General features: G+C 37.0%; 1 protein-coding gene across 1 annotated transcript; it reads right to left on the bottom strand.

Annotated features, from left to right (window-relative positions):
• Positions 1-3,753: 3,753 nt before the first annotated feature.
• mkrn2 (makorin, ring finger protein, 2) lies at positions 3,754-18,275 on the bottom strand. The gene is made up of 8 exons (XM_048172824.1): positions 18,128-18,275; positions 17,704-17,832; positions 14,768-14,913; positions 14,359-14,669; positions 7,170-7,384; positions 6,974-7,084; positions 4,957-5,101; positions 3,754-4,561 (listed from the first exon to the last, which is right to left on the bottom strand). The coding sequence occupies exons 1-8, from the start codon at positions 18,151-18,153 to the stop codon at positions 4,412-4,414; spliced, it is 1,233 nt and encodes a 410-aa protein (XP_048028781.1). The 5' UTR covers positions 18,154-18,275; the 3' UTR covers positions 3,754-4,411.
• Positions 18,276-18,285: the final 10 nt, after the last annotated feature.

Below are 18,285 nucleotides of genomic sequence, written 5' to 3'. Positions count from 1 at the left end.
TGTGCTCACCTAATGACGTGAAATTCTAATTTTTCATTTAGGAATGATGGCTTTTGGGTACACTTGGCCTCGCCCTTTTTTCTAAATGACCCTGTTATAGCTATCCAAAGGCCAAAGTTCAAAAATGTTTTGACTTGGAGAGTCGAGAACTGTGCTGCAGTGCTTTTGTTGAGGTTGAGTGAAAAACATGACTAGTTTGCAAAAGTAGGTTTTTCAAATAATCTCCAATATTTAATAAACTATTATATAATTAGAATTAATTTTGAAGTGTTAAGTGTTAACAATGAGATTATGTGGTTTTTATAATCAATTAACACTGCTTTTGTCATTTTTTACAAGATGGACAAAATTTGTCACCAAAAGAGTCATTCGGTTTAACCAAAATTTCGGTTTTACCGAATGACACTTTTGTTTATACCGAATGACGATATTTTCAAACAATGCTAACAGGCTGATATCTAGCTAGCTGGCAATCAAATATTTTATATTTAGTACAAGTTTTTGAAATATTACAACATTTTCCATGTTTTATAGCGGTTGCACCGAATGACCTGATGTTTCGGGACATGCGTATGATCAAGTGAAAACATGAATTTTTCAAATAGTTAAGAGAGAGTTTGTTACTTTGCTTCATGACCATGTGGTCCTGTGCAGGTGTCTGAATGATGTCACATCCTGTCACATGATACTGACCGCATGACTTGATCTAAAAAGGTTTATATTGGTTACTCTGAATGACATCAATGAAACTCATTCCTTCTCATAAGCAACGACTTCTACACATAATTTTAATACCATTTTCCATTATGTTGATATATGATGTTATAAAATCATGCCAGAATAAAAAATATATACATTTATTACATTTTAAGATGTTTTATTAACAAATGAAATGGCTGTATTGGCCTTTGGACGGTTAAACCGAATGACCTTTTGACACTTCAAAATCTTTAAAATATCTTTATATGTAGCAAAATATAATTAAACCCTTTTGAATTCAATAAAAGAGATCTAGTTGTTCTACCTTACATACCTTGGATGTCATATCTTTGTTTTCTTATTATTATTAAGGCATTTGGACAGACAAAAATGACCCGTCACGCCATTGACCCAGTATCATATGGTGTGAATATTGTGTGCATGTATGAAAAATCACGTAACATACAATCATTTATGCACCTGAAAAATGCAATGACGCCCCCCAGTGGCCAATTTGTTTCAAATTTATCACAGTCCTCTTTCATTGGCAGATGGCAGCCGTGTTTTTTGAGATATGCAAATGTTCTCATAGAATATGGCCGTACCTTGGACCAAGACATCGCATACCAGTTTTCAAGTCAATCGGACTGACTGTTGCATAGCTATAGCCATTTTCATGGTTTTTTTTTTTTTTAATGGCGCCAACAAGTGGCCAGTCGCTGCATCGTTTTTCATGCAACCACAGACTGAGCCCGTACATAGGTGGTGCATGAATATACATTTAATCTGATATTCAGCCACAGGTGTATGTCGCTATATTGCAACAGCTTTAAACATGGCGCATCCAATCAGCTTTCAGAACCAGAACAATACATTTAAGCATAATTTATAATTATGGTGTAATTGTGGGTAAAATAATATAAAATTACCTGAAAGAAACTGCAGATAGAATCTTTAATAGAGCAAAATGTTGAAAATCAATGCATATGGCACTTTTTCTGAATATGGTACAAATGAGGGTCTCTTTTCCCGCCATTGATAAGTTTTTCCACCAATCCATGTTTTAACAGTTATACGGTAGGGGGCGCTATTACGCATCTTTTGAAACAGTGCAGCATCTCCAGATCCAAAAACAAGCTAAGAAAAAGATCTGCGTATTTTCTTCATTTTCTGTAAACCAGAAGGAGCGGATAGAAGTTGTTTACACACATATAAAATAACACGATCATCAACATTCAACAACATATAAATCAAAACTGCCTAACGTTACAGAATGAAATGATGAACCCATGAAGAGGAAACGACTGTGAAGCTTTGAGGTGTTGATGGACTCGATCTACTCCATCTGTGTTTCTGTTGATATTAAGTTGCTGATGAAAGTCGGGATGGTCCCTTTCATCTTTGGGACTGAGAACTCAGTCCATTTTTCCCAAAACAAGCTGAATCATGGACTCATCTGTCAACAGCACACATTTCCAGTGTCTTCTGGACCATCTGAGATGAGCCCGGGTCCAAAGAACTCTGTGCTATCTCAACACTGCACTGATGTATGGCTTTCTCTTGCGTAACAGAAATTCCAGTGGCACACACTTTTATATGGTTGTATTTGAGAGGCTCTGTAGAGCACCTCTTTTCACCTACAGTAACCAGACTTCATACAGTTAATAGTAAATTGCGAGTGGATTTTTGATATCTTGAATGGTTTGGCAAGAAAAAAATTTATGGCGAGAAAATGGAAACAGGAAGTGTGTTATAACTTCTGCATACATTTACTGCTTTTGATCAAACTTCAGCTGTGTGTTTGTTGTAGGAGGCCGATCACATGGATGTGACTATTGTGAGTCAGTCATAGCGCCACCAACTGGCAGCAGGAAGTGTCACTTTCAAAATGCTTTGAAATCATCCTCTTATTTTGACCTGATTTGCTTCAGTCTTCGTCAGAATAATGCAGCACATATGCAACATACATATGCAGACCTGTGAAAAAATTCTTGATATCTTGAATACTGTTGTCATGGCAATGCAATAAACTTTTATATTCTTTATGGGGGTTTTGAGGCACTTAGCATGCTTCAAATTACATGAAATTCGACACTCACGTTAGAGTTGCCAGCCAAAAGACATGGGCAAAGCCTTACAAATGGGCGGGGAGGGAGGCTTCTATAGCGCCACCTTTTGACAAAAATTGGGGGTTAGTCTTACCTACAGTCATCAAAATCGGTACATATATTGTTCTCATCAAGCCGGACAACTTTCTAATTTACAGTCAATAGCTCCCACCCACAGGAAGTCAGATACTTTGGTTTGAATGTGGAATTTTTTGAATAATCAAGCTCTGAGTTTTTTTTTTAAATACTCCTCGTCGGAGTTTCACACAATCGCCACCAAACTCGGAGTTAACATGAAACAAAGACACTGAAGATTATAGGATATCTCGAACAGTGTAGGTGAGGGATTAAAGTAATGACAAAAAAGGGAAACAGGAAGTGTCTCATATCGTGTAAAATCATTGTTTGATTTAAATGAAATTAATATTGTGTGTTGCCCGCCATGCACAGGTTTCCTTAAGCCACCGGGGCTTGGGCCCGTTATCGCTGCTTGCAGCTATATTTTAAATTTTGGTGTGAAAGGGTCTTTACATTTGCCCTAAAATAGAACTTTTATGTTCTAAAAAAAGTAACTCAAAAGTAACGTAACGCATTACTTTTCTAAGTAATGCAATTAGTTACTTTTTAAGGGAGTAACGCAATATTGTAATGCATTACTTTTCAAAGTAACTTTCCCCAACACTGCTAGATGGTGAAAGACAAATTCTTTGCAATCTTGCATTGAGAAATGTGATTTTTGAATTGTTCTCTCATTAAATTTGGCACAAAGTGGGGAGCCATGACCCATCTTTGCTTGCAAAGACTGAGAAGATCTTTTAAATGCTAACAAGATACCGTGGGTTTTAGCTTTATTGTTCACCCATATGAAACTTAATAAGATTCAGTGTATTTGAGCAAATCAGTTCTGCTCCATTACTGTGCTAAACGTTCAGAAACACACAAGCCACTCGCTCACGAAACGCTTTATTACACTCGTTCTAGTGTCACTCAACAATACAGTTCAGAAAATGAATATAATAACCCATATCAGATTCGAGAGTAAACCAGACGAGTGAAATTCAGTACTATGATATCAGCTGAATTCAAAATGAAGTAAATATATCCTAAAAATATCAATAGGTCCATTCACTAGTGACAGAATGAATGGATACTTTTTTTAACCACAGTAATATTGCATGATGCCCAAAAGTAATAAAGTTATGAATATATGTTATCTGAACTAAGTGCAACAATTACTATTTATTTCACTTTTTTTATTTTTTATTTTTACACTTAACAGTATTTCTGCATTATACTTCATACACTACTTGAGTGCATATGAAAATGTGCCAGAGAGAGATTTTTAGTTCCCATTTTTTTACATTCATCTTTGGGCCTTACGTTAAAAAAATCCGGCAAAATCCCAATGCAGGTCAGGAGAATATAGCAGCCTACAGATACGATACAGGTGCTTTATATAGTTTCATACTCATACAGATGTAGTATATGCTGTAGCACACAAACGCACCACTTGTAGAAGGTCGTCTTGGGAAACGCTCTCAATACATTTTATTGGCCAGACGTTTCACCCAATACCTAAGGTGAGACGGAGGAGTGTCATGTGATCAATGGGATGCTGACGTGCCGCTCTCGTCTCCGGCTCCTGACAGCTGCATGAAGAGTTCGCCAAGTTCATTGACCTCGTCCTCGTACTGCGGCAGCCCGCGATGCTCTCGCTCCTCGATGAAGTCCCACAGACGCACCGAATTAAGAAACTGAGAGAGAGAGAGAGAGAGAGCAATATTTCACATTTTAAAGAGGCCATATTACGCAAAGAACAGCTTGAATGTTGATTATTCTCCTCATATTCTCCATTGTTGCAGCTCCTCTCTTCCCAGTCTGTCAGTAACGCTCTGTTTAGTTCCTGTCTCTATGAAGCCCCTCCTTCTGAAAAGCACAATGTGCTCTGATTGGTCGGCTGGAGCAGTGTGTTGTGATTGGTGTTTGGGAAATGTCCCGCCCCTTACCATAACTGCCAGGTTCAACACACTACTAACTAACTCAACCAGGCCCCGCCCCTTTATTCTGCATATGAATTATTTAAATGAGGAACTGCATCATCATTTGGAGCATATACGCATGTGTTTGAGTGCGTGTGTGCGGTCTTTACCCGGACGTTCCCCTCTGCGCTGAGCTGTTTGCGGGGTTTGTCGGGTTCTGCTCGTGTCCCATCAGCGTATGCATGCATGTAGAAACACTTTCCTCCAAACGGACACGTTCCTCTTCCCTGATCAAAGTATTTACAGGGCTTCTTACTGCAAGACACACAAAGATATACAGAAACAGATTCAGGTGGAAACCAAGATTAAACCATAACGTCAAAGAAATCGATCTGCATTCTGCCAATACAAATAAATAAATGGACGGAAAGATGAAAACAGCTTCCAGCTCTTGGTTTGAGTGCAGATCAAAAGTGGATCAAAGACTGCTAGCAGATGCCACTCCAAACATTTAACCTTTAACCTCATATTGTATTGATTTCTGTTTGGACTGTGCAGCTGCACTTTACATTAAAGCGATGATGTTCGATCATTGCCCATATTCTAGAAGGCTGTATTGCTTCAATAGGAGCTCAGTTATAGTGACTAGCCACCAGGGCGATCCCCAAGAACTTAATTTTCTCCAGGGCCATTTTCATGGTTGCATTCGCAACGCCAATAGTGACGTAAGCCGTCTGTTTGGCTAATCAGCGTACACTTACATCGCTGGTAGTTCCTATTGTGCTTGGTCAGACCTTACTCTGAAGTAGGAGCTAATTTAGTCCCCCATTACTAAAATCGTTCCCAGCCCCTGCGGTGCGAACACGCCAAAAAGCGGGTACTTCCTTCAATAGTTATAGGAACTATGAAAACGTTCCTATGATGCGAAAGAAAGAAGTGCTATGAGCGCTGAAGTGATGAGATGAAACCAGAATGCACAATTTAAAGGGGTCGTTACATGAGAAATCAAATTTGCCTTAACATCCCGGATCACGTCGGAGGATTACATGTTTGTTCGGAGCATTTTATTTTGTAAACAAGGCACAGTATAATGGAGAGTTCGCAAAGAAACTTTTGTTGACTGATGATTTTATAATGCTTAATTTGTCTGTAAATGATGTTTTTATAGGGATCATGTTTTCAGAACACTTACTCACGAGGAACAGCGAGTGGGCGTTGATATGGTTTCCTATGCAGTGATGTTAGCCAATCATAACATTCCTGACAAGCCTTAAAGGAGTCACGACTTTAAATCGGATCATTTCAGACGGAGGCTCAGAATGAGGGTTGAAAATAATAGTTTTTACACACATATATTTGTTTTTTTTGTTTATGAACCTCAAAGAAAATATTAAAATAATTAAAAAAAAAATCCATGTTATGACTCTCTTAACAGTGAATGAAGCAGGTGTGCTCGAAAAACTCACATCTGCCCATCAGTTACGAGAACGATACAGCTGTGAGATGTCGAGAAAGATGTTGAGATGTTGGCCAATCACAGCAGTGGAAGTTAACTTGTGTATCTGAAAGCAGTAACACCCCTTGTGTTTGACAGAGAGTGAAAATGAGGATGGAAAATTATCATTTTTATTTTATTTTACTATTTGAGAATAAAACTAACTATTTTTACTATTATAGTTTTTAATCTTTATTTAATTTTAGTAATTTTGTTGTGTGTTTTTGCCACTTTTGGTAGTTTTTTGGTAGTTTTAGTTTTAGTTATTTTAGGACATCAAGTATAAGTAAATTAAAATGAGATGTTGCCTTGGCAATTTGCTTAAATAATAAAAATAAAATAATTTATTTCAAGTAATGAACTTTTTTATGGTTTTAGTTTTTGTTAACTATAATAACCCTGCTAATTCCACAAGATAACCTCCAGAAACATAATATTAAAGATCTTTAAATACATTTCATGACCTCTTTAAGAAGTAAGAATTGGTCAAAATGGCTGCATTATCATTTGATTAATTCATCGTATTACTGACTGTTTGTTCAGAACACGTAGATAAACATGAACATGCAATTCTGCTGCTATTTTTTATAACAATGCAGTTTTGTGTTTAGTGAATCCTGTAGAAATCTCCCATAGGTATATTATCTGTTATTTTGTTACCTGGCCACAAAATAAACCCGTTTCAGTCGTACCTGACTCCAGATTTAAACTCCTCAATGAGGCGATTCTTCTCATCCTGGTCTTCCACCCAGTACATGCTGGGAATGACAAACTCCGACACCACACGGCACTCGGGACAAGACCTGCACACAATCACCCGGCATTACTTCACACCACACGAGCGTCTGAGAAAGCAGAGCTGAGATCGGTCCACACGGAGACACTCACTTTCGGATCTGGTTCTGGAACTGCTCGACGCAGCGCCACTGGCGGATGCAGCTCAGGCAGTACGTGTGGCAGCAGCTGGACAGGATGCCGAAGCGCCGCTCGGACGGAGACGCCTTCTCGTACACCACATCCAGACAGATCTTGCACTGCTTGTCCTGACTCTGCTGCACCGCAAACGCCCTCTCCATGTCCATCTCAAAGGCCGCCATGCACATCTGGGAACAAACAACATCATCATCATGTGACACAAGAGTCACTCTACCCAGTGGCGTACGGGACACCCCCGCAGCCCCCGCGGTGCGTGGGGGCCCCCACCCTATGATGGGCCCCGTCGCAGATTCACCTATTTAGGCTAGACTACTTTATAGCCTTTTTTTTTAGAACTGAACTCAATTGACTGAAGATGAAAATAAAGCATCCAACTGAAGCCCAAAAATGCAAGCAGAAGATCATAGAAAATGGTGCCAAATTACCACAAAAGGGGGGAAAATTCATCACTGTTGTTTCCATCGCCGTTTGTAAGGTAGCCAAGACAACAGCAAGCCTTGACGCGCTGTGTTACTGTTAGCGGATGTGTGCCGAGACAAATGAATATGTTCGGTCTTTGCTGAGACATTATTATTGTTATTTATATTAGCCTATTATATATTGCCCAAACGTATTTACCCCATCGCCAGCTCTGCTAATGGTCAGCTACCGGAACGTCTGAAGTTCTTTTGATGCACCGATCGAAATTACTGAAGATTTGCGGCCGAAACAGCATTTTACGCGCTTGTCTAGACGGGAACCTTATATACGCCTATACGCAAATTTGTGTCTAACTTAGAATTTAGACCAGCTAAAATATATTGTTAGACCAAAAATATCTTATCAATTAATTAAGTAATAAAGACATGTAATAAAGTAATAAAGAAATTTAATAAAAACAGAAAGACATCTATGCGTCAGCCTTATTCAAATGCCGACGTTCTTGGTTTTCTTCCTATTTATTAAATATAGGCAAGTGGTTGATGAAACATTGATTGAAATTAAGATACAATTTCTACAAAACGAAATTCACTTTAAAGAAAGACTTACTATAAAACAAAACTTAATGAAGTGGTCAAACTTATGTCTGACCCGCTGCATATGTCCCGACATTGCGCATCCGTCATGCTATTCACTTTTCATAATCAACATAGGTGACATTTAAAAAAATAATAGGCTATAGCCCAATATTTAAATATAAATATGAAACTAAATTGGCTACATCTTTATCCCTCTGGCCGACGAATGCGCCGGCGCGTTCTGATGGATTTTCTCCTCATGACAGCTGAAACAACTTAAAACAGGCCTTCCGTCATTTTTGGCGATAGCCTACAGATTAGTGCAAGACTACAAATGGTCTACTTTTTTCTCTCTGCGAGAATTTTTCTGAAACGTCTCAAAAATGCTTTTAAACTCGCTGAATAACTGTACCTAAAAGAAAGAAACATCTCCATTTGATAAGAAATGTGTAGGTCTGTGTTAAATAAGAGGCGATCTATCCGCTGGAATGTGTTGTTTCTGAAATCATGGCCAGTGCTCGTTGCGGCTCGTTGCGGCTGTTATCCGTTCTCTTGGCGCTCCTTTGGTTTTAATGAATAAATTATCCTAAATATTTATTCCTGCCGGTATTTTAGTCTGCGATATCAAAATCACTAAACATTTTATAGGCCTATCATATAGGCTAGGCTATAATATTATTCGATAATAACATCAAATGGATCAATGCAATGATAATTCACCACATGATTCACTGTTAAATCAGTTTTTGTAAACTGTGGGGAGATGGACTCAGGTGCACAACAAATTTTAACACATGACATCACTGCTTGTGGGAGGGGCCCCATCTCATTCTTTGCGGGGGGCCTCACAGACTTGCGGTACGCCACTGACTCTACCGCAACTTTTTCAACAACAGAGACAAATCACAACACTGCAAAGTTTTAAAAAAAATGTATGAAAACAACAACAAAAAAAAGTTGCAAGACAGCACACTTAAATTTATGGAAATTAACTACTTATCCCATAAAGAATTAGCATTAAACGTAATTAAATTTACTTGTTGAAATTTGATTATGAGAAAGATTAGTTCTGGTTCTTGATTTGATTGGCTGAAGCCTTATCTATCTGGGATTTTCATTATTCACAGAAACAGTTTAAACAGCTTGTATCACTACGCTTGTTTCAGCCGGACCTATGCTGGCATATTTCACAGCGAGCATCAATGGAGGAGCAAACCCACTGTAAATTTACAAATACTACTGTTATTGTGTCTCAGAATGTAGTTTTAATAGTTTTTTAGGCAAGAATGTAGTTGTTTAACCTCAAATATTGATTTAAATAGGGGTGTACGATACGCTCAGGTCAGTACGATAGTATTCGATACGGAGTTCACGTACGATCTTCACGAATTTGAACAAAATGAAACTGAAATTCAAACAAGATTTATTAAAAAAACTAATAATTAATTAACAACAAATAATTTTCCTTGTTGTACATACAAGATCACATTTCAATAAAATAAATAAATATAAAATTTTAATAAAAACCTTCTGTATTCAAATTAACAGTTGAATAGGGCTGTCTGTCACTGAAAAAAAATGTTAAATTTAACATGAACTTAGAATTATGAATAGGGGCCGTTCACATTCGTTCTAAAAGCGCTGGAAGGCGCGGCTGCACCGCTTCTCCTTTCCAAAGCGCTTGCGCTCCTGTGGCGTCGGTCGTTGCTATGCAACCTGAACTGAGCTCTCCAAGAGATCAGGATGTTTCTGCAAAGGATAAAGATTTCTAGCCCTTCATTAGTTTTACTACGAGATATATTGATGGAGATAAGATATAAAAACCACCTTACAGTATATCACTGTTCGGCTGAGCTTTTGATGTTTTTTCGGAAAGGCCATAGCTGATCGGTTGATTCTTGTCACACGACCTGCGGTGCGCTTGCGGCATTCTGAGAAGTTGGGAATTGCATGCGCGTCGCGACCGCATTGATCCAATTATGAGCGCGCCTGCCGCGCAGCTACATTTGAAAATAATAACTGACTTGCACGCGGAAAAGACGCAATATGTGAACGGGCCCACAGAACTTCTTAAAGCAAAGCATCGCAAGCGTCTTTTGCTTTTCTGTGAGCACAGCTGTTGCTGTGCACTGCGGTGAAAGAAAGCCACGACTTTTCTCACGCGACCATGCAAGAGACTGACATGAGAAACGTTTAAACCTTGCAAGATTCAATGTGTGCCCGAAACACTTACTGAACTAGAAAGCTGATTAAGACACACCATCTACAATAAATCGTTACACCCCTAATACTTATAGTAATTTAAAAAATTGGTAGCATTGGATCTGGACAGGAAGGATAAAGTTGGAAGGGGTGTGTCGCGATTCTGCCTTCTCACATCGCGATACAGTTTCGTGGACCTGCGTATCGCGATTTCGGTTTCATATCGCATATAGTTACAGCCCTAGATTTAAATATTAACTTAGCACCTATTTGAAATTTTTTTAAGACATTTTCGGCTTTTAGCGGCCTTTCAGGGCTCGTATACCCACTGAGAACAGCATTATCTCGGCCAGTACTTCAGGACTTTGCCGCTATTATGTAGATAGTGTTTAACCCTTGTGCAACCTTATGGACATTTTTGTCCATTTCAGTTTTGTTTTTTGTTATAAGTGTGCCTTTGTTAATGCCAACTACATGAATTTTGTGGCTCAGGTGTTTCTTTTTATTGGAATTTTAATATTTTACCCTCATTTCCTTCAAAAAAATCAATTTTACCCTCCGTACAAAAAAGGACAAAAATGTCCACATTGAAACTGCAATTTCTTAACCCAGGGCCATTTGACTATAAAATAATACAATATTTGCAAATAGGCATTTATTCTATCAGCAAGGCTTCAAATTTTAACCATTTTTTACTAGATTGTGCCATATTTTCAAATTTGGCATATAAAAGAAATACTCGCTTTATTTGTGTTTCTGCTTATGCATATTATAGAGTCAATTTGAAAAATAATGCAGCTATAATTGTGTGGGAATGTTGGTAAGGATGTCAGAGTGTAGTTTGCATGTGTTTACTGAAAATTTAATGTGTGTATTTAGTTTGAAAGAAATTATATTGTACTGGCAATCAAAAATCCCACTCCATGTATGAGTCACACCCATGGCAGGGTCATAGGGTCATGTGAAAACTATGAAAAAGGTCAAAGAAGGTTAATGAGCTTTGAGGTTTTTCTTTTTCACCCAAACACGCATCTTAACCCTTGATTGCACTTTTTCACTTGTTATTGTTTTTGTACGGAGATAAAAGGTGCGCTTGAATTTGAAGTAGAAGTTCAGAAGCCCCTAAACACATGTTTTAGTTTTCACCACAAGAAAATGCTGATTGTTTAGTCTGGTAGATTTTATACAAAGTTTGAGTTCACACAGGTGTTCTCACAGCCAAACCTATAAATATGTGGTGCTTGAGGGGTTGATCATTTCATTGTTTGAAGAGACGTTACTCAGCAGAGGAAGCTCTGAAGCTAGTGTTGCCCACTGACAGTGAGCACACAGGTGCATTAGAAGCTGAGGATGTAAAGAAACCGATTTCTAAAGCGTTACATTTCTGAAAATGAATGAATGTTTGGTAATTATGAATAGAAGAGATGCTTATAAAAAAAAAACAGTCAGTGAAAGTGGAAAAAAATATTAATATATAATATTTCTATGACAGTTTTTTGGCATGGACATTTTTGTCCATTATGGACCTAAGTGTTAGTTTTTTTAAAAAATCTGACACTACATAAAAAATATAAATGCCTCAAAATTAATGTTGTTGTTCTTCATTGACACACCCAAGAATCTAATAAGCAAAGAAAAAACATTTCTGCTTAGCATTTAGTTTATGAAAATAAACTACAATTTTTAATTTTTTCATAAAAAAACACCCATGGCATTATGTAAACAAACCAGCATTTAAAGGGTTACAGTTCTTAAAATTAATGAATGTTTGGTAACTATGGATAGAACAGATGCTGTTTAAAAAATTGACATCAGTGAAAGTGGAAAAAAATATTAATAAATCATATTTTTATGACAGTTTTTGGACATGGACATTTTTGTCCATTTTGCACCTATGTGTAACTTTTTTTTTAATGCACAAGGGTTAAACATGAGGTATAATTATATCAAATCTTTGGTCTTATTAATCTTTTACTTGTTTCAGAGCAAAATTATTTGGCTAAGAGTAAAGTTAAGTTCATAACTATGTATTTTTATTTAAAGCTGCAGTCCGTAAGTTTTGCCTCTTTGTCGCCATCTCTGTTTGAAACCTGCAATTGCAGTTATTTGCGGAATTATCATGTTTACGTGGGTTGTGCATCGGCACGGATCTTCAGCACGGATTAATCTAATGTTTTGAGGAGAATGTGTAGCTGTTTGTTTGTTTATGATTTAACGCCATGCAAGCTACCTCGGCTATATTCATGGCAAGAACAAGATTTTTTTTATATAAAAGGAAAAACATTTTTAATTTATTTTGGTCTTAGATACAAATTCTAAAACTAAATCAAGCCTTACTTCATTAAAAATCTGTTCATAAAAGTCAACAGAAAAATAAAGAGTTCTAACAGATTTCAAACTAACACAATCCATCAAAATATGCTTCAATGATAATGGATTCTGGCACAAAGGGCATAAAGGAGGATCTTCACCCATTAACTTATGGGTTAGCCTGGAGTGCCCTATTCAACAGTGTGTGTAAATAATATGATCCCAGCGATTTTGCACCAACCACAGGATTGATTTTATAAAGTTTGTTGTACAAGAATGTGTAGCTGTCAGTCACCGCACCGGTGGATATTGTACAGGTACTTCAGAATCACAGATTCTACGGAAGCATGTTCTTGGAAGCATGACCAAAATAAGATTTTAATCAGAAAATGTCATCTGAACAAGTAACATGTCTGCCACTTTTGTTCTGACCAACTGAGAAAAAAATCGTTAATGTTAACAACATCACCATTGCGTGACTACATGCATTTAGTGTGTATTAGCGTTACCTGTAGATTTCAATTTCTGTACAGTCTAATCTCTAACATTAATTTGTCATACCATACAATCCGCCATCAAAATGATGTTTAATTATTGCAGCTGTTGTTAGAAAAGGCTATAAATGGATCCGCCACCTGCAGCATCCTCTCATGATATAGCTACTAGCTGGGACTCCTTCATGTAAACAGACGTGATTTTTAACCAAAAAAAGTTACAGACTGCAGCTTTAACTTTTAATGTACTTTTGACTGAACTGCTTGCTTGTGTTTATTTCCTATTGTACAAACTTATTATACTTTTATAGTGGTTATTATTGTTCATTTAAATATTATTGTTCAATAAATAATATTTTATATTGAGAAAGGGTCCGTTAGTGATTGCGATTTCAACTTCAGTGAAAGTTACATTATTGCACCATTAGATGGCAGCAAAGACTGTCTTCATGAGTGAGTCAGTAGCAAAGACTTTTATACTAAAAGGGACTGAAATAAGGTAAACAAGGACATTGTTTTACTTTAAACAACACCTTTTGAGATGCAACTGACAAATGCATTGACTAGCGCTGTCATGGGAAATCCCTTTAGCTGTTAAAGGACAAAGATATCGCTTTCCTCAGCAGACATTCAAACTGATTTTTTTATGAATTTAACCTGAAGAATGAATGCTAAATCATGCTGATCTCTCAAAATAATCTACTCTACATAATACAATAAGCTTCAATGAAGCGACTCAGCGTTCCTTCGTTGCTAAAGTGACGTTTTAGAATTAGTAACGGAGGCTTGGGATCAGCTGTTAAACTGATTTGAATCCGTAGTAGTTCCTCACAAAAGAGGTTTTTAAAGACAATCCGTTGTTGTTCTTATTTATTTACACACTTGTACTATCGAACTGTTGTATAAATGCAATATCACACATATACCCATGTGATATTGCTCTATATCAGCACAGCTGTGATTATCTATGGCCGAATCACAGCTGTGCTGATATAGAGACATGGCTACAAGTGTGATATTGCTCATACAGTACATTACATATCTTTACTTCAACTGTTGCATTATGCTGCATTAAAAAACTGAACGGAATGAATGAAAATCAGGAAACTGATAAAAGTGTGCTAAAAGTGCAATCACCTTTTCATGCGCTGCTCTTTGCTCAGGGTCGTGCGGATGCAAAACCTGCAGCCGACATATTTCACACATATCGCCGTGGAGATACGAGCAGCTGTCGCCAAAGTGACACTGTCCTGCCGCCATGTACGGGCAGAGCTGCGGCTGCGGGCTCGTGTCTGGATACGGGCCGGCGGTGGCCGAACTCTCCAGCCCGGAGCGGATGGCGTCCAGGTACGTGTGTGGATTGGCGTGAGCGCGGTCGTCCCTGTAGTCCCAGCAGTCCTCTGCCCTCTCGCCACTGTACGGCCGTCCTCTGCTGTCAGAGCCCAGAGCTGCACACCACAGAACATACAGATAAAACAAGATCAAAAACAATGCAAACAAGCATGTCCATGTGGTGTATCTGTGCTGGAAACATGAGTCCAGGTACCTTTGTCTCTCAGCACGAGTGGTTTTTTGACAGCTTTGGCAGTGTTTGCTGGTGGTGCGGGTCCCGGCGCTGACACCGCTCTATTCGTGTGCTCGACTGCTGCGCCGCCTCCTCCGCCACGGCCACACGGTTTGACATGATCATATCTGGTCACAGAACACACAGCAAACAATTAAATTACGTTAAATTACGAGAACAAATTTGTTAAATTATGAGAAAAATTTTAAATTTCGAGAAAAAAGTCGAGATAAAATGTTGAGAATAAAGTCATTAAATTATGAATTATGAACGAATTTATTCTCGTAATTTAACGAATTTGTTCTCGTAATTTAACGACTTTTTTCTCGTAATTTAATGACTTTATTCTCAACATTTTATCTCGACTTTTTTCTCGAAATTTAACATTTTTCTCATAATTTAACGAATTTGTTCTCATAATTTAACGACTTTTTTCTCGTAATTTAATGACTTTATTCTCAACATTTTATCTCGACTTTTTTCTCGAAATTTAACATTTTACTCATAATTTAACGAATTTGTTCTCGTAATTTAACGACTTTTTTCTCATAATTTAATGACTTTATTCTCAACATTTTATCTCGACTTTTTTCTCGTAATTTAATGACTTTATTCTCAACATTTTATCTCAACTTTTTTCTCTAAATTTAACGACATTTTTCTCATAATTTAACGAATTTGTTCTCGTAATTTAACGACTTTTTTCTCATAATTTAATGACTTTATTCTCAACGTTTTATCTCGACTTTTTTCTCGAAATTTAACGAGTTTTTTCTCGTAATTTAACGAGTTTATTCTCAACATTTTATCTCGACTTTTTTCTTGAAATTTAACTATTTTTTTCTCATAATTTAATGACTTTATTCTCAACATTTTATTTCGACTTTTTTCTCGAAATTTAACGACATTTTTCTCATAATTTAACGAATTTGTTCTCGTAATTTAATGACTTTTTTCTCGTAATTTAACGAGTTTATTCTCAACATTTTATCTCGACTTTTTTCTCAAAATTTAACGAGTTTTTTCTCGTAATTTAATGACTTTATTCTCAACATTTTATTTTGACTTTTTTCTCGAAATTTAACGAGTTTTTTCTCAAAATTTAACAACTTTAATCTCGAGATGGTTTCATTTTTTTATTATTGCTTGGCCCTAATCCTCTTCCGTAGATTCTTCAGTTAGGGGCGAGCATTTTTATTGGAATTGTACTATTTCACCCTCATTTCCTTTAAAGAATATCTAATAGTTACACTAAGGACCTTATGAACAAAAATGTCCCCCATTGAAACTGCCAGTTTTAAACCCAGTGCCATTTAACTATAAAATGATGCAATCTTTATTAATAAGATTTCATTCTGTTGGCAAGGCTTCAGAATTACAATTCTTACTATTTTTATTTTACCAGATTGCACCATTTTCTCAGGTTTGGCCTGTAAAGCAAATACTCGCTTTATTCCTGTTTTCTGCTTCTGCGTAATATAGAGTCAATTGGATAAATTTATGCAGCTTTAATTGTGTGTCTGTGTGGATGTCAGATTGTGGTTTGTATGCGTGTGCTAAAAAAAATTGTGTGTATGTAATATTTGAGAGAAAAATTCTACCAGCGCTGTTTGGAGTTTTGCTGGCATCTATGGGGGAAATTTGGTACTGCGCCCAAACAAAATCTTACTGAAAGCTCATTTTTTTAGATATCAACTTCAAATTTGGAAAACAACTTATTTAGATTTATGGCTTTGATTTACACATATATATACATACATACATACATACATAAATACATACATATATAATTTCATATGAAATAATGCCCATAAATCATTTTCAAAAACTGAAACCTTTATAACTTTTTGTTTGTTTCACTTTTTAAACTTTTTTACTTAAGCAATAATCTGCCATGGGTCATTAAAATGAGACCAAAACTTACATCTGTGCTCCCAAGCTTCAAATTTTGATGGCAATTTTTTGGACATGGACAATTTTTTCCACTAAAGACTCAGAGTAACTTTTTTAAATTGACGCACAAGAGTTAAAGGGTTAGTTCACCCAAAAATGAAAACTGTCATCATTTACTCTCCCTCATGTCATTCCAAAACTGTATAAATTTCTTTGTTCTGCTGTACACAAAGTAAGATATTTGGAAAAATGTTTGTAACCAAGCAGATTCATCAGTTTGACACACGATCCGAATCATGATTCGACACAAAAGATTCATTATGTTCCGAAGCTTCCTGAAGCAGTGTTTTGAAATCGGCCATCACTATATAAGTCATTATTTTGGTTTTTTGGCGCACCAAAAATATTCTCTTGGCTTTATAATATTAATATTGAACCACTGTACTCACATGAACTGATTTAAATATGTTTTTGTACATTAATGGATCTTGAGAGAGGAAATGTCATTGCTGGCTATGCAGGCCTCACTGAGCCATCGGATTTCATCAAAAATATCTTAATTTGTGTTCCAAAGATCAACGAAGGTCTTACAGGTGCGAGGGTGAGTAATTAATGACATAATTTTCATTTTTGGGTGAACTAACCCTTTAAACCTGTCCTAATATTACCCGTATCCACTTCAAACAGCAGTTCAACTGTTTTCCAACACAACATCAACAAAGTACATAGTAATTAAAGACACCTAATTACCTATTAGTTCATTTTATTTATTTAAACTCCAAACTTCTAGCTACCTCATTGTGTTATTGATAATTTTCTCTAAAAGCTAACCATCAAACACATATCAAAAATGCATTGAGGACACAATCAGACAAGTGATATTATATAGTTTCTTGGATTGTTCAAGATTTCAAGCAGTGCCCCAAACTGAAGAATCACTCATAAAATCTAGTTATTCGGCCAAATGCATGCAAAAAGCTTAAAAATCTCAGCAGAAGAGCATCTTTCAATCACAAGCAACTCGCCTGCATCTGTCTCCATAGGCACAGACTCCTCTCTGGTAGTATTTACAGATGGTTGAAGGTTTGCTTGTGGTCAGATCATGAGAGAACAAGCACCTGCTGCCCTCCCGACACACACCATGGAGGAAATATCTGCAGAAAGACAGAAAACATCATCAAAACACACGATGACACATGAATCTCGAGACGGAGATGCTGCAATGCTTCTGGATGAAAACAGAAAATGTTTCCTATTGAAACATCAATGCTGAATGAAGAATAAACGCGTGAATGTCAGAGGTTTGATGTGACATCTGCAGTCGCACATGCGTCAGTCCAGCTACACCATTTTCTCTCATGCCAAAGTCATGAAGATGTTATCAATGACCTTATTTAATACAGCGATGCTTTGATGGCTGTGTAATGGCGGTTTGGCGTTTCTCTTTACCTGCAGGTCACTTGTTTCGTTGACATGATTACAATCCGGCAACGAATGCAATATTTTTACTGTGAATGCTACTGTCTACACGGTTTTGTGCAACCTGAAAATATCACCGGCTACATCGCGGCGACGCCGATCATTGCTTCCGCCGATTCATTTCCGCG

This window comes from Megalobrama amblycephala, linkage group LG21, assembly GCF_018812025.1.
Source record: "Megalobrama amblycephala isolate DHTTF-2021 linkage group LG21, ASM1881202v1, whole genome shotgun sequence".
Classification (NCBI taxonomy): Eukaryota; Metazoa; Chordata; class Actinopteri; order Cypriniformes; family Xenocyprididae; genus Megalobrama; species Megalobrama amblycephala.
Note: the sequence above shows the minus strand (reverse complement) of the source record. Positions and strands in the feature narration are given on the sequence as shown.

Excerpts from the sequence above, each read along its gene's own strand:
- mkrn2 (XM_048172824.1), bottom strand. The coding sequence starts at position 18,153 with ATGTCAACGAAACAAGTGACCTGCAG. Across the intron at positions 14,914-17,703 it reads GCCTATGGAGACAGATGCAG|ATATGATCATGTCAAACCGT; the intron begins GCGAGTTGCTTG and ends TTCTGTGACCAG. Across the intron at positions 5,102-6,973 it reads GAGTTTAAATCTGGAGTCAG|TAAGAAGCCCTGTAAATACT; the intron begins GTACGACTGAAA and ends TGTGTCTTGCAG.